This window comes from Canis lupus, chromosome 37 (genome assembly GCF_011100685.1).
Source record: "Canis lupus familiaris isolate Mischka breed German Shepherd chromosome 37, alternate assembly UU_Cfam_GSD_1.0, whole genome shotgun sequence".
In the NCBI taxonomy this organism is placed as follows: Eukaryota; Metazoa; Chordata; class Mammalia; order Carnivora; family Canidae; genus Canis; species Canis lupus.
In genome coordinates this window covers 5,857,799-5,871,345 of record NC_049258.1, presented here as the reverse complement: position 1 = coordinate 5,871,345, position 13,547 = coordinate 5,857,799, and the positions used below count along the sequence as shown (strand labels likewise).

At 37.6% G+C, this 13,547-nt stretch overlaps 1 protein-coding gene across 1 annotated transcript in view; it reads left to right on the top strand.

Annotated features, from left to right (window-relative positions):
* HECW2 (HECT, C2 and WW domain containing E3 ubiquitin protein ligase 2) overlaps nucleotides 1-13,547 on the top strand; it is a 363,663-nt gene that overhangs the window by 220,343 nt on the left and 129,773 nt on the right. Inside the window, exons 5-7 of the mRNA XM_038585899.1 lie at nucleotides 5,080-5,155; nucleotides 9,230-9,399; nucleotides 11,975-12,117. Coding sequence (XP_038441827.1) covers nucleotides 5,080-5,155; nucleotides 9,230-9,399; nucleotides 11,975-12,117 — 389 coding nt within the window. The remainder of the gene's footprint in view (nucleotides 1-5,079; nucleotides 5,156-9,229; nucleotides 9,400-11,974; nucleotides 12,118-13,547) is intronic.

Below are 13,547 nucleotides of genomic sequence, written 5' to 3'. Positions count from 1 at the left end.
CATGGGCACCCGTGTTAGGAAAGGAAGTAACTTGGCTGGACTTACCTGGATCCATAATACAAATCAGTGGAAAAATATGATTTGATTTATAACAACTCTGTAAATAGTCCACTCTTCAGAGAACCCATTCATGAAGCAAATTAGTGAGTACCTCATCAAACTTAGTCTTAAATTAAGTCTAAATTTAGTCTAGGTGACTGGTTGGGAGGAAATAGTAGCATTGTATCTTACCTGAGTTTAATTTACATGAGCTGAGTAAAAGGGAAAAATAACAACGTAAGTCATGTGTGGTTCTACCTGCCAGTCTACGTAACAAGCTTTCACCCTAAAGAGTATGAGATGGGGATCCAGAATATGCTATTCCCTCAGAAGGTCTAAGCACCAGATCTGTTCATGCTGAGTCGGGCTCTGGTGCCTAAAGATACAAAACATTTTTGGTATAGTATGGCCACTCAGTGGAAGTCAATCTCTTCACACGGTCCTCAAGTGAAGAAAGAGATAATTTAATTTAGTTTTGGGGGAAACTGGTTGTGTTCGACTTTTGAAGGAAAGTATGTCCATTTTCAGCATGGTATTCTCCAAAGGATTACTTTTCACAATTTAGTGATTTTTCACTTCATTGACTAATTTTAGAATCTAACAGCTTTGCGGTATATACTCCATTGTACATGGGTGATTGGGTTTCAGATGGTTTGGGGACTCTTCTTAGAGTCTAAGATATATAAAGCATTGCAGTTTCTATAAGCCATTAATAAAAATCAGGCCACAAAAGTATAGAAGAAGAATATTGATTCCCACAATATAGAATCTTTATAACAGTATGTATGTGCACGTGTGTGTGTTGTGTGTATGTATGCATTTATAGATAAATGCATTTTTGGAAATAGGTAGGTGGCTATGTTGACTCCCCAAAATTTAGAAAGCAATCTCTGCAAATGGCATTTTGAAATTGCCCAGACCCACCAATGCTATATCATGAAATCTTTCTTTTTCATTTATTTATTCAAACAAATATTCATCAGGTACCTGCTAAGTACGAGGCATGGCACCTACCACCGGGGATGACATGATAAGCCAAAACCCAGTCCTTGCTCTCACATCTGGTGGGGACAAGAGACATTGGTTAAGTTCAACTACATTTATTTGAGTGATAATTACTATGAGAGGGAGTAAAATGGGACTATGACAGCTTATACTAGTAGGATTTATCCCAGTCAAGTAGGTCTAGGTAGGCTTCCTTGAAGAAGGTGTGTTTGCAGGACAATCTGAAGGATGAGTAGGAGTCACTTAGGTGAAGAGGGGGAAGGAAGAACATTTCAGATAGTAGGATTAGTAGCATAAAGTCTTCAGTATCTGAATATTCATCTCACTTTTGAGTTATATTTGAGTTCCCATGTAGTAAAACATTGTTTAGCATTTAAAAGAATAATCCACATTTACTACACAAGACTTTGAAGGTCATAAGGAGAATAATAATGATTGATTATGAAATCTGTAACATCACATACTAAGTACTGGAATATGCTTTAATTAATATTCTAAAAAGAAAAACTATAAAACTGGAAAACTAGGTTTTTAAATAATAAAACCTTTGGGAAATTAATGTTGCATGAAAGTAGACAGTGGCTTCCAAACATGGTTTTCTGGCTTCAGATTTTCTTAGACCTGAGCAGTTTCAGTGATCAGATATCATTGAAGACAGCATTATTTACAGCTTGGTGAACATTGATCTCATCCCATTGATTTCGCATTGAGATTACTGTGTCAAAGCCTGTGGAGAGTTTGGAGATAATTAATTTGCTTCAGAAGGTTTTAGAAAACCTTAAAAGCTTCACAGATACACTTTGGGCCCTCAGAATAACATATTTTGGTTCAAAGGATGACTAATGAAGTTGGTAGTCAATATATTTCTGCCCCAGCTGAGACAATTGGGTCTGTAACCAAAACTGGAAGGCTGTGCCACTTGGACACCTCATGATGCTGTGTTTCTATCACAGCATGATGGTCACCTAGTTATATGACCTGTGTCTAGTTAGTGTCACTGATTGACAACATTGACATTACAAAGCTCTTTAGTTTAATTATTCCATGGTCATACGCAAACAACAGTCCTGGAAGAAGTAACTGAGCAACTCTGTAGGGAAGGAAATGAGTTGCCATCCTAATCTTATGGCCTCCTCTCTCATATATCCTTTTGCAATGAATCAGGGATTTAAAAAAGTTATGTCTTTTCTGTCATTTGTACTTTGACGTCATTGTCATTCATCAGAGTACACAGTGATATGTGTCTCAGGCAGTTGGAACAGGAAATCCTTTGGCTTTGGGGACAGATAAAGGCTAGCATCACTCACTACCCTGTATTGTTCCAACACTTGATTGTCGGTGTTGCTTCTGGGTTTTCCTGGAATCAATCTATTGAGTGAGTTTATTTAAAAACCTCTCTCTAAACATTGAGGGCAGATGTGTTTCTTATCATGATGTCCCTATATCTAGTGGTAATGTGTGGTCTTTCCCGACTTCATTGTCATGAATAATAAAATTGAATTCTTTGAGTATTATTTCAGATGAGCACTTGTCACAGTTGTAGTAATGGACACAATCTGTGAATTCTGTTAGAATTGTTTCACATTAGCCTTTTGTTAGACTATATTATTATATTTATATATAATATTATTTTTAGAATGAGAATTCAAAGGCATTTTCCTGTTTCTGTAATATCTTCTAGCATTTTAAATAGGTTTAAATGAAGACAGACCATGAATCTTTTCCATGTCCTTGAACTTGCTTAATATGGGTAGAGACATCAAATTTTTGAAGGGGACACATCTCATCGGGCAGTGTGGTTCATTGGAGGGGAGGCCATGACTTATCAGATGTCTGGCTATACCCAGGACTTGGAGGGGCAGGTTGCTGAATGTCTGTCTCAGGAGCATCCTGTCCTACCTCACACTGTTCATCACTCTATAGCCCAGGGATATGTGTGGTGAAAGCAGGATGAGACAGTGACAGACATCAGTTATCTGGCCAGTTTGCTGCTGTCTCTGTCCAGGTGAGCTGTGGATGATGAGTCAGAGGGGGAACAGCACATTAGAGTAAAACATACATACTTGTTGCGAGCCAACCCAGAATTATCAAGTAGCTAGTTTTATGGGTAAGATGAAATGAAGATACCTGGATGGTACCCTAGTTTATTGCAGATGATATTTGAAAACATCAGGAATCAGTTAAGCACCATACAGAATAGTTTTGATTAAGGTATTGGAAGTAGAGAAGGAAGTAGAAATTTATATTTCAAAATTTGAATGGAATTTATTTTAAAATGCTCAGCTTTGCTTGGATTAGTGAAAGTTTTGTCTCTTAGCAGTATATGATTTTTTAAAAATTGAAGTATAATTAACCTACAGTGTTATATTAGTTTCAAGTGTACAATATAATGATTCAACAATTCTATACATTACGTGGTGCTCATCATGATAAGTGTGCTCTTTAATCCCTGTCTCTCCATCACCTATTTCACCCATTGTCCCCACCCCTCAACCCCAGCTCTCTCCTGGTAACTACCAGTTTGTTGTCTGTAGCATTATACTCTCTAGCTCCATCCCTGTTGCTGCAAATGGCAAGATTCCTTTCTTTTTATGGATGAGTAATATTCTATTGTGTACATCCATCGCATCTTTTTTATACACTCATTTATCAGTGGACACTTGCGCTGCTTCTGTATCTTGGCTGTTGTAAATAATGCTGCTATAAAACAAAGGGGTGCATGTATCTTTTCAAATTAGTGTTTTCATTTTCCCTGGGCAAATACCCAGTAGTGTAATTACTGAATCATATCGTAATTCTGTTTTTAATTTTTTGAGGAAGCCACGTACTGTTCTCCACAGTGGCTGCACAGTTTGCATTTGATGGTGTGTGATTTTTATTTTTATTTTTTAATTTTTTTTAAATTTTTATTTATTTATGATAGTCACAGAGAGAGAGAGAGAGAGAGAGGCAGAGACATAGGCAGAGGGAGAAGCAGGCTCCATGCACCGGGAGCCTGATGTGGGATTCGATCCTGGGTCTCCAGGATCGCGCCCTGGGCCAAAGGCAGGCGCCAAACCGCTGCGCCACCCAGGGATCCCAATGGTGTGTGATTTTTAAAGGAGTTAAGGGAGCACTACAAAAATTAGATGCAAGGGTTTAATCTAAAGTTTAGAATTAAAATGTGGTTTCTATTTCCTAACTATTCAACATTCTACCTTTTACTTCTGTACCTTACAGTATTGTGGACTTCTGTACCTTACAGTATTGTGGACTTCTGTACCTTACAGTATTGTGGACTTCTGTTTTGGAGAAACAGGAAACTCTTTTTTTTTTTTTCTAGTATGTCATAAATTGAGCACTAATTATACATAAATTGAGAGAACGGCTAGATCTGCTATGTGGTCTGTAAATGACTGCTTTCAAGTGAGATATAATCTCCTTGAGAGCTTTTAGGAGAACTTTTACAATACAATAACCAGTACAACAGCATTGCCAATTCTCGTCATCGCTACTTACAATGCCATGTGCCATGTACCTTCAGCACAATAAAATAGGAGACTGAAAGGGCAGTCGGACACCCATGTAGTCACTCAGAAATAGTTGGCAAGAGAGGAGAATCCTGCAAAAACATGGATGAGTTTGATATAAATCACCTGTTTAGTTTATTCTAAGTTTTCCTAATAAATCTGTGTTTGATTTTTATCTTAAAGGAATATGTTAATATAGTAATAACAATATAAGTACATTTGCTACATATCAACCATATTCTTATCAAAGAAATAAAAGAACGTGAAGCAGGTTGATTCATATCCCAGGGAATTTAGAGGTTCGTGTTGGTTTCATTTGGTGTAAAGGCTAAATTGAGGTATGACTCTTTCATCTCTGAGAATGTGTATTTATGTCTCAATTCCAAGATAGCTTATGAAAAGGCACATATGACAATGCATGTTTAAACAAAAAAATCATCATATTTGCAAACATATGTGGCTTCTTAAGAAAGTTGAGTACCATCACGCTCCTGTGAAACTTCCAGTATGTGTTTTCCTTCTGCAGATGGGGGCAGAAGGCATGGAAGGAGGTGCTTCTGGAAATCAGCATTCTCGGAAGCTAGTTAGCTTTACGTTGTCAGGTAAGAATGTCTTTAAACCTGATGTTCAGTTTGAAAGTGTATAATTTCAAAGGCACAAGTGGTTATTTTTGGTTATAGATTCTCATATGTGATATATGAAGTAGTTATTTATTTTTTCAGTTATACTTCTGGAAATTCAAGTATATTTCTTACCATTAGATTATTAATATAAACTCAGGGATTATTTCTTCCACCAGATTTTCTGGTGATAAAAAGACTGTAACTCTGTACAGTTACTTTAAAAGAACAATATAATGTGCTCACCTCACTGTAGAACTTTGATCCTTGAAAACAATGTGTGCTTAGCTTCTAGAGAAATTTTCTTATTTAGAGAAAGGGAAAAGTTGGAGACTAAGAAAAATAAGCCAAGGGATACTCCTGTTTCTGTGGAGAAATATATATAAAAGTTGGAAAGCTGATAAGACAAACGTTTTTGTTTATTTTCTGGAGATTGAAATACTCTTAATTGCTTGTATGTTTATTTAAAAAGCACCACTTTTCAGATTGTGAGGTGGAACTCATTTGTGTTTTATAAGTTTAATTTAGTTGAAACCAGCTATTCAAAAAAAGAAGAGGAGACAAAAAATCAGCGTTTTATACCAAAGGGAAATATTTTTTCATAGAACATCAGTTTATACAAACCGAACTCCCACACAAAAAGTGCACACACCTATGCATGTGTATACTGGATTTCAGAGTAAAACAGATTTCATAGGTAGGTCACGGTCAAAAAAGTTTGAAAGCTACTGATTTTAAAAAAATAACTGACACTTATAAAGTCAAGAATGCCTAAGAAAATCCGTATTTGAAATGGACTTTTAAACCAGACAACTGTGCTACGATACATACAAAATGCCGTCTAACAGAGGTCTGTCACTGTAAGATGTTTTGTTTTCATTTTTCCATGGATGTACTTCTGAAATGTAAATTAGATTCCCTTTTCTTGGCTGCAAAAAGTGTTGTGAATGAAAACTGACATTCTCAAGAGTGAGAGAAAACGGATCTTGAAAACAGACATTTCCATGATGCATAATTACCACATATGATGAAAGTGTGCATAATAGTTCATTGTTGGCCTTGGCCTTCGGAGTATCCATTTCTGTTCTAGCATGTTCCTTCCCTGCCATGTGAGATTACTTACTATGAAAGCCTTTTTTGCTGTGGTTCTCTGGTGACTCTGAGAAGTCAAACTGGTGGCTTATGGTTCAAATTTGGCCAATGAGTATGTTTTGCTTGGAACCCTCAGGGTTTAAAACGTATCTAGGTTTTTAGAAGGGCAGACTTACAAGGACCACTGCCAGTAGTACTACTCCCCTACCCTCATTATCTGTGTGTCTCCTCAAAACATCTATTGGCTTTAAACCTTCCTAGTCCTGAGGCTCTGCAGGTATGGAAATCCTTTATTTATAGGTATGGAACAATTAGCCAACATCCACGGCTCAAAAAATTTAGAGTTTGACCATTCCATGGTTTTCTCAGTTTAGAAGCATTGCCCTAAGCTTTCAGGCGATCAACATCATTCTAAATATGATGTATACATACTGATTTTCACTCGAAGGGATGCTAATTAACTCACCGTAGGAGAATGACCATCTAGAAGTTGAAAATCCTAGGACATTTTCCTAAAAAAATAGAAAATAAGCTTTAGGGCACCACCAAATGCTTCTTCTTTAAATATAATTTCCTCCAACATCCCACTTCAATACATGTGGTGGCTGGCTACTTTATAACTGTTTTATTTCCTAATATATTGTCAGATATTTGCAGATGGTGTACAGAAATGGCCAAAAACTATAGAAGATGAAAGCAGTTCTATAATTGTAATTCTGAAAAATTAATGCAGTTTTAGCAGGTTGTCCGTGAATGGCAATATTTATCCATGAGCATTTAAGCACTGTAGATGGCTGCCTGCACATGTTCTACTCTTGATTATCAGTGGTAAGTAGGGACACAAATAATTGAACTCCACATCTAAAACAAAAACTGTTTTGATTAATATCTTAATCTTCTCCAAATAAGACTTTAAACTAGGATATTTCACATGTCATACCTTTGTGACTTTGAGTTTTTTGGTCAATGAGGTTATGTGGACATTCATGAGCAGTAAAATTTATAAAAGACAAAAGGGAGAAGCAAGAGCAGAAATGAGCTGGATAAGGGAACTGAATAATCAGGCTACAAGTAATTGGTAGTTTCTTATATTTATTAATGAAGACTTATTTTTCCACTGTTCCTTGTGGAAAAATTTGCTATGAAGGTTAATAGTGACATCTTTTATCCCAGTGGCTTAATTTTCTGATGGAATGTTCTTTGTTCAAAGAAGTGCTTTGCATGAATAATTTAGCTCTGTCAGGCTTGTGGCAGTCATTTCTATGCCTTACTCTTCATTTACTGTGAAGAAATCCCTTGTTTAGGGGTAGATTTAATATCTAAAGAATATTATTCTTCTGTCTTTGTGTCTGAGGTGAGCATAATCAAGAAAAGTAATAAGTATGCAAATTGTGTTTTTCTCTTAAAGCTATTTTTTGCTAAATAAAGCCAAGTGAAAACATGTAGCATTATTAAGTTGATAGTAAGAGGCAGGTGCTGTATTAATAATGACTCTGTAGCTTGTGAAGTGCTGGGAGTGGGGGCTGTAAAGCTAATGAGCTTACAGCAGCTTCTCGACGTGCCTGTCTAGTTCCTTACTCATCATTCCCTTCTGCCACTGGTTTTTGGATCAAATATCTTACTGCATTTCATGCAATGTTCTTAACATGAGGGCTTCTTGGTTGAATTTTTCAACCTTTGCTGACATACTAAAACTGCGTCCTGTGCTGCCTGTTAGTTGTCATCAGACAGCACACTAGGCCACAAGTTCTTGTCGGCCATGGGTGAGCCTCCGCCAGGCAGCACTCCCTAGAGAATCTGGTTCTGTGGGCGACCCCAGACCAATTCTGTCCTACTTACAAAGACTGTGTTTCAAGAATGGGCTTGGGGAGGCGCCTGGGTGGTGCAGTCGGTTGGCATCTGACTACTGCTCTCAGCTCAGGTCTTGATCTCAGGGTCATGAGTTTAAAAAAAAAAAATGAATGGGCTTGAGTAGGGTGAGTCAGGTGACCTCCTATGATTTAGGATCATTATAAATTACTGATCTTGGTAATCCAAAGGTCTCTGAAGCTTCAGAGGCATCTGCAGAATTTCTTTCTGGACCAGTGGTCAGGACCTCCCTAGACTGATCATAATTGCATCAAGTTACTTAGAAACATTCTATTATTCCAGAAGCTTTGAAGATCACTTAGCTCTCAGGCCAATCTTATTGAAGTTAATGTTCTTATTCAAATTAATGTTCTTAGAAAGATATTAAGGACCCAGCGGATCTGGGTTTATTGCCTGACATGTTTGTATCCCTTAGCCTCTTTATAAAAGTATTACTCTTCACTTACTAGACGTTAGCCAGAAGTTTAGCAGCTCACCTGGTGTGAAATAACAACTAGTGAATCTAAGAAGAGTTGTGAGACAGTCATCAAATATGTAAGTTCCTAAACAGTAACTTCTTCATTACTTACTACAGCAGGTGGCATTCAAATTTTAGAAACATTTCTGGTCTCCTTTTCTCCCAATATCCGTTACATTTGTGGAGTATATGTGATATTTTAAATGTGGTGCAACTAAATGAGCGCACTGAAGTTTTACCCCAATTAAACAGCGGTCTATACTTTCATATATGTATGTAGAAGATTTCATTTTTCTCTCATGAAAGAACATATTAGCATTCTTCTTTTAAAAATAAACTGTTGCCTAAGCATTTCTCTCAAGACATTGTTTGAAAGGCCAGTTGCCAAACCATGGGAAGATGCACATGTTAGAATCAAAATGATTCCCAGGATAAGTCAGTTTAGGTGCATAAGGTGATGATAAGTGTTTGGCTTCATTTTTGCAGAATGTCAGGAGACCCCTCTCTGCTGGAATTAGGCCTAACTCACTTGTCCTCACCTATCTAAGCCATCATAGTGTGGATAACTTTGTTAGTGTTTTGCTGTTGTTTAACCCTCTCTCTTCCCCTCACTCCCTCTTCTCTTTCTTTCTTAAAAGATCTTAGAGCAGTTGGGCTAAAGAAAGGTATGTTCTTTAATCCTGATCCTTATCTGAAGATGTCCATCCAGCCAGGGAAGAAGAGCAGCTTCCCCACCTGTGCCCACCATGGGCAGGAGAGAAGGTCTACTATCATCAGTAACACCACTAATCCAATTTGGCACCGAGAGGTAAGATGATCCTCAGGGGTCTTCTACTTGACACTTAGGAAGCTGGCCACGTCCAGCCCTGTTCTGTGTACCATTGAGCTAACTATGAGCATGGCAGGATAGCTGACAGGTCTTGGGGTTCTGCTAGAAAGAAGGTCCGATGAGAGTGAGAGAGTCCCTTGTAGCCAGGGCCAGGTGTAGGGAAAGCAAATGAGGTACATGACTCAGGGGGCCAAAAGACTCAATAATCAAAATTAATATTTTAATGAAACGTTTTTTTAAAAAATAAAAATCAATGCAAAAGATTCATGAGTAATAAATAAAATGTATTATTATTATTATTAAAATTTAAAATTTTAAGTAAGCACAGGGTCAGTAACATTGCCTTGGAAAGCCACGTTAGAGCCTGAGGCAGAAATAAAAGTCAAATTTTTATGTTTTTGCCCCTGAAACGGATATAACACTGTATGTTAACTAGGTGGAATTAAAATGAAAACTTTAAAAGCCTGCCCAATTTTTTATATTTTATTTTAGTGCATATTCAGTACAAATTAAAGGACTTTCTTTCCCTATGGGCTTTGGCAAATGTTTTTTGGATTTCTAGATTTTGGTTAATTAAATAAGCCATCCAAGAAATTGTCATCCTAAGTGAAGCCAGATTGTTGATGTGCTATGATAGATACTTCAGAGTTCCTCACTCCTACCTTATGCTACCTGTCATCATAGTGCCCTGCATCACTGAAATCAAGCAAAGGGTTTTCCCATTAGTACTAGGGCAAGTCAAGGAATGAACAGAGACATTGTTTCTCATGTAGTGAACAAAGTATGAGCTCTCCAGCCATTTCTCAGATATCCAAGATTTCATATGCTAGTGTTAGAGTAGTTCTGGGAAAACCTTGTTGGCATGGGAGTTCTAAAGTTAATCAGATCATTCCCTAAATGTTTAATGACAACAATCTGTTCTAACAATTTTGTAGAAATATTTCCCTGGGGAGGGAGATAATTCAGGGGATCTAAAACCAATTGGAAAAAAGGTATGGCTATTTGAGCCTTGCCAGCACAGCAAGATGTTTCTCCTGAGAAATTCCTATGGTTATTTAAATAGATTAAATATTGCATATATTTTTACACCTGGTTTAAAAAAACTGCTTATGATCTCCAAATAGTAAATAACACTTAAAGACACACCACTTAATTTAACGTAGTTAGAAGCCTAGAGGACATAACTTGCACCTCACTATGAGCTCTAGAAGGAACATAGTGGATATAAGAATGATAACTTCCTTTTCCTTAACATTTTATATCTACAAAGTTCTTAATCATGTTATCAGTGTAGGCCTAATAAGGGGGCATAAGGGATGAGCTCATCATCTATTTGTTGATTAAGAAACTGAAGCTTGAAGGGTTTATGTAACTAGCTGTTCAGAGGCAGAGGTAGTGCTTAAACTCCGCTCTCTCATTCTCAGCAAGTGCTTTTTCCATTAAGCAGATTACTAGACTACAGGGCCCTTGGCAGAACTTTAGTAATTGTTCCGCCTAAATAAACTTAGTGGTGCCTAAGTGTAAAACTGGCTGGCACCATTCGCATCACTGTGGTTGAGTGGATAATGTCAGAGAAGAGGCAAAATAGTTCAGGTTAGATTCCAGCCCCATCACTTTGTTATCCTGAGATCCTTGTCCTTGAAAGTGTTATCTTTGTAAAGAGGGTAATATATGGGAAAGTCTTTGTAGATGAATAAAGCTTTTTATATTTATTTTGTATCCTTATTAATATCCAATCTGATTTTCTCCAATGACATCCCTAAGCAAAACAACAAAGCTTATGTTAACTTTATATTTTTGTTTTTTCTGTCCCAGATGAAATGACCCCATGTGCCCTTTAAATTAAGTACTTTCCATCTAAACATCATTTTATTCTCATATTTATCAGAGAAACCACAGTATTCTTTAGATATTCCTACGTTAGCCACTTAGTGAAAGTATTTTAACCTGTGCTGTAAAACTTCAAAATCCTATGGGATTAGGAATTAAAATTGCTGTGAATCACACACAGGGATAATTTAAAACCATCCTGTAACCAGATATTAAATTTAAAAGAATTGAGATACAATAAATGTAGTAAGTACTAAAATTGTATTGTGCACAATTTGATATTTGATAGTAGCATCTCCTAAAACTGTTGAACCAGGAAGGGCTGAATGATTGAAGGGGCCTCTTGTGAATGCAGATCCTTAACTGATGCCTTTATAATCATCATGAATGCTAAGGATTCTAAAAGAATAGGGGCAGCCCCAGGTGGCTCGGCGGTTTAGCGCCACCTTCAGCCCAGGACCTGATCCTGGAGACCCGGGATCCAGTCCCCCGTCGGGCTCCCTGCATGGAGCCTGCTTCTCCCTCTGCCTCTCTCTCTCATTTGAATAAATAAATAAAATCTTAAATAAAAAAGAAAAATGGATTGACAATGGCTGCAGATATTTCTAGCAATGCGGACTCTTAGGTTATTAGGATTTAAGAGATACCATTTTCTGTAATAAAATGGTATAATTTCATATTTGTCTTTCTTCTGAATCAACATGTTATCTGTTTTTGTTTTCAGAAATATTCCTTTTTTGCACTTCTTACTGATGTCTTAGAAATTGAAATTAAAGACAAATTTGCCAAGAGTCGTCCCATCATCAAGCGTTTTCTGGGGAAACTAACCATTCCAGTCCAGAGGTTGCTGGAGCGGCAAGCCATTGGGTAATCAGTCCCCACTTGTAGGGATCTTGAGATTAGTTTGCACAGAAGCAACTGAAATGAAACTTTGTAGTCCTAGGACTTTTCTTACTGATAAGAAGTGGTAAGATAATTCTTTTAAAAATGAAGGTGTTTGTATACTCCTTAAACTGTGCAGAACCAAAACACTTTGTTTTCATTATATACCTTTTATTTTTTTGGTGTCTTTTCCAAGATGTACCTACCATTAGCATTTCAGCATCAAATGTCATAGGACTCAGTTTTCTTTGAGTATATTGGAATTTGTCAGTAAAAGCCTTTCCCTGGAGCAGGATTCTAGTGTCAGGTTGACAGCTCCCTTCTCCTAACTAATCCCATCCGGACAATTCACTATTCTGGAAAAACAAACAAACCACCTTGTTGTAGCACCGTTTAAAACAAGACCTTGGGGATCCCTGGTGGCGCTGCGGTTTGGCGCCTGCCTTTGGCCCAGGGCGCGATCCTGGAGACCCGGGATCGAGTCCCACGTCAGGCTCCCGGTGCATGGAGCCTGCTTCTCCCTCTGCCTGTGTCTCTGCCTCTCTCTCTTTCTCTCTCTCTGTGTGACTATCATAAATAAAAATAAAAATAAAAAATAAAAATAAAACAAGACCTTGGCTCATAGGAGGTACTATTGTAGATCTATACATTCATTTAGACAAAGTTTACTCATTGAGAAAATTTTAAAATGTGATTTGATGGCTTCTCTTTCTGCAAGCTTTCTGTAAGGTGTGAGTAAACTAGTTAAATTGTAACATCCCTTATCATAAATGGTGTGTGTATTTTTATACATGCTGGACTTCCTTCCAATCCACATAAATTCGTTTCCAGCAAACTCAGCAACAGTGCTGCTCTGAGGTAGCACTAGAGGATACTTTTTTGGTATCTTTTTTATTGTAGGAGAACATTACGAACATACAGCAGCAGTAGTAGTAGTAGTGGTGGTGGTGGTGTGGTGGTGGTGCCACCATCTTGTTTTGTATCTTCTTCATTCTGAGAAAACATGAACCAATGGTGGTGGTAGTCATAGTAGCAGTGGTGGCAGCCGCTGATGGAGCAGTAGCAGCAGATGTGTAGTAACAGTAGTGGGTAGCAATAGTAATAAATAAAAATAAACAAACAAAAAAGGTGCCGAGAGCTTATTCTATGTCAGGGGTTAAGTACTTTATTCTCATTAACCCATGTAACCCTCTCAACGGCTCTGGGAGGTAAATGGTGTGATTAGACACATTTCAGAGATGAGGAATCTGAGGTTGGTGAGCAGGATGTGGAGCTGGGATTGGAGTTCTGATCAGTTGCAACACTTTAAGGTCGGGCAGCAATGTGTTGTTATCCCAGCTAACTAAGGAAGGTTCATCATTCATATTCGCTCTGTCACTAATGAACTGTTCTATTTTGACAAGTCATAATTGACT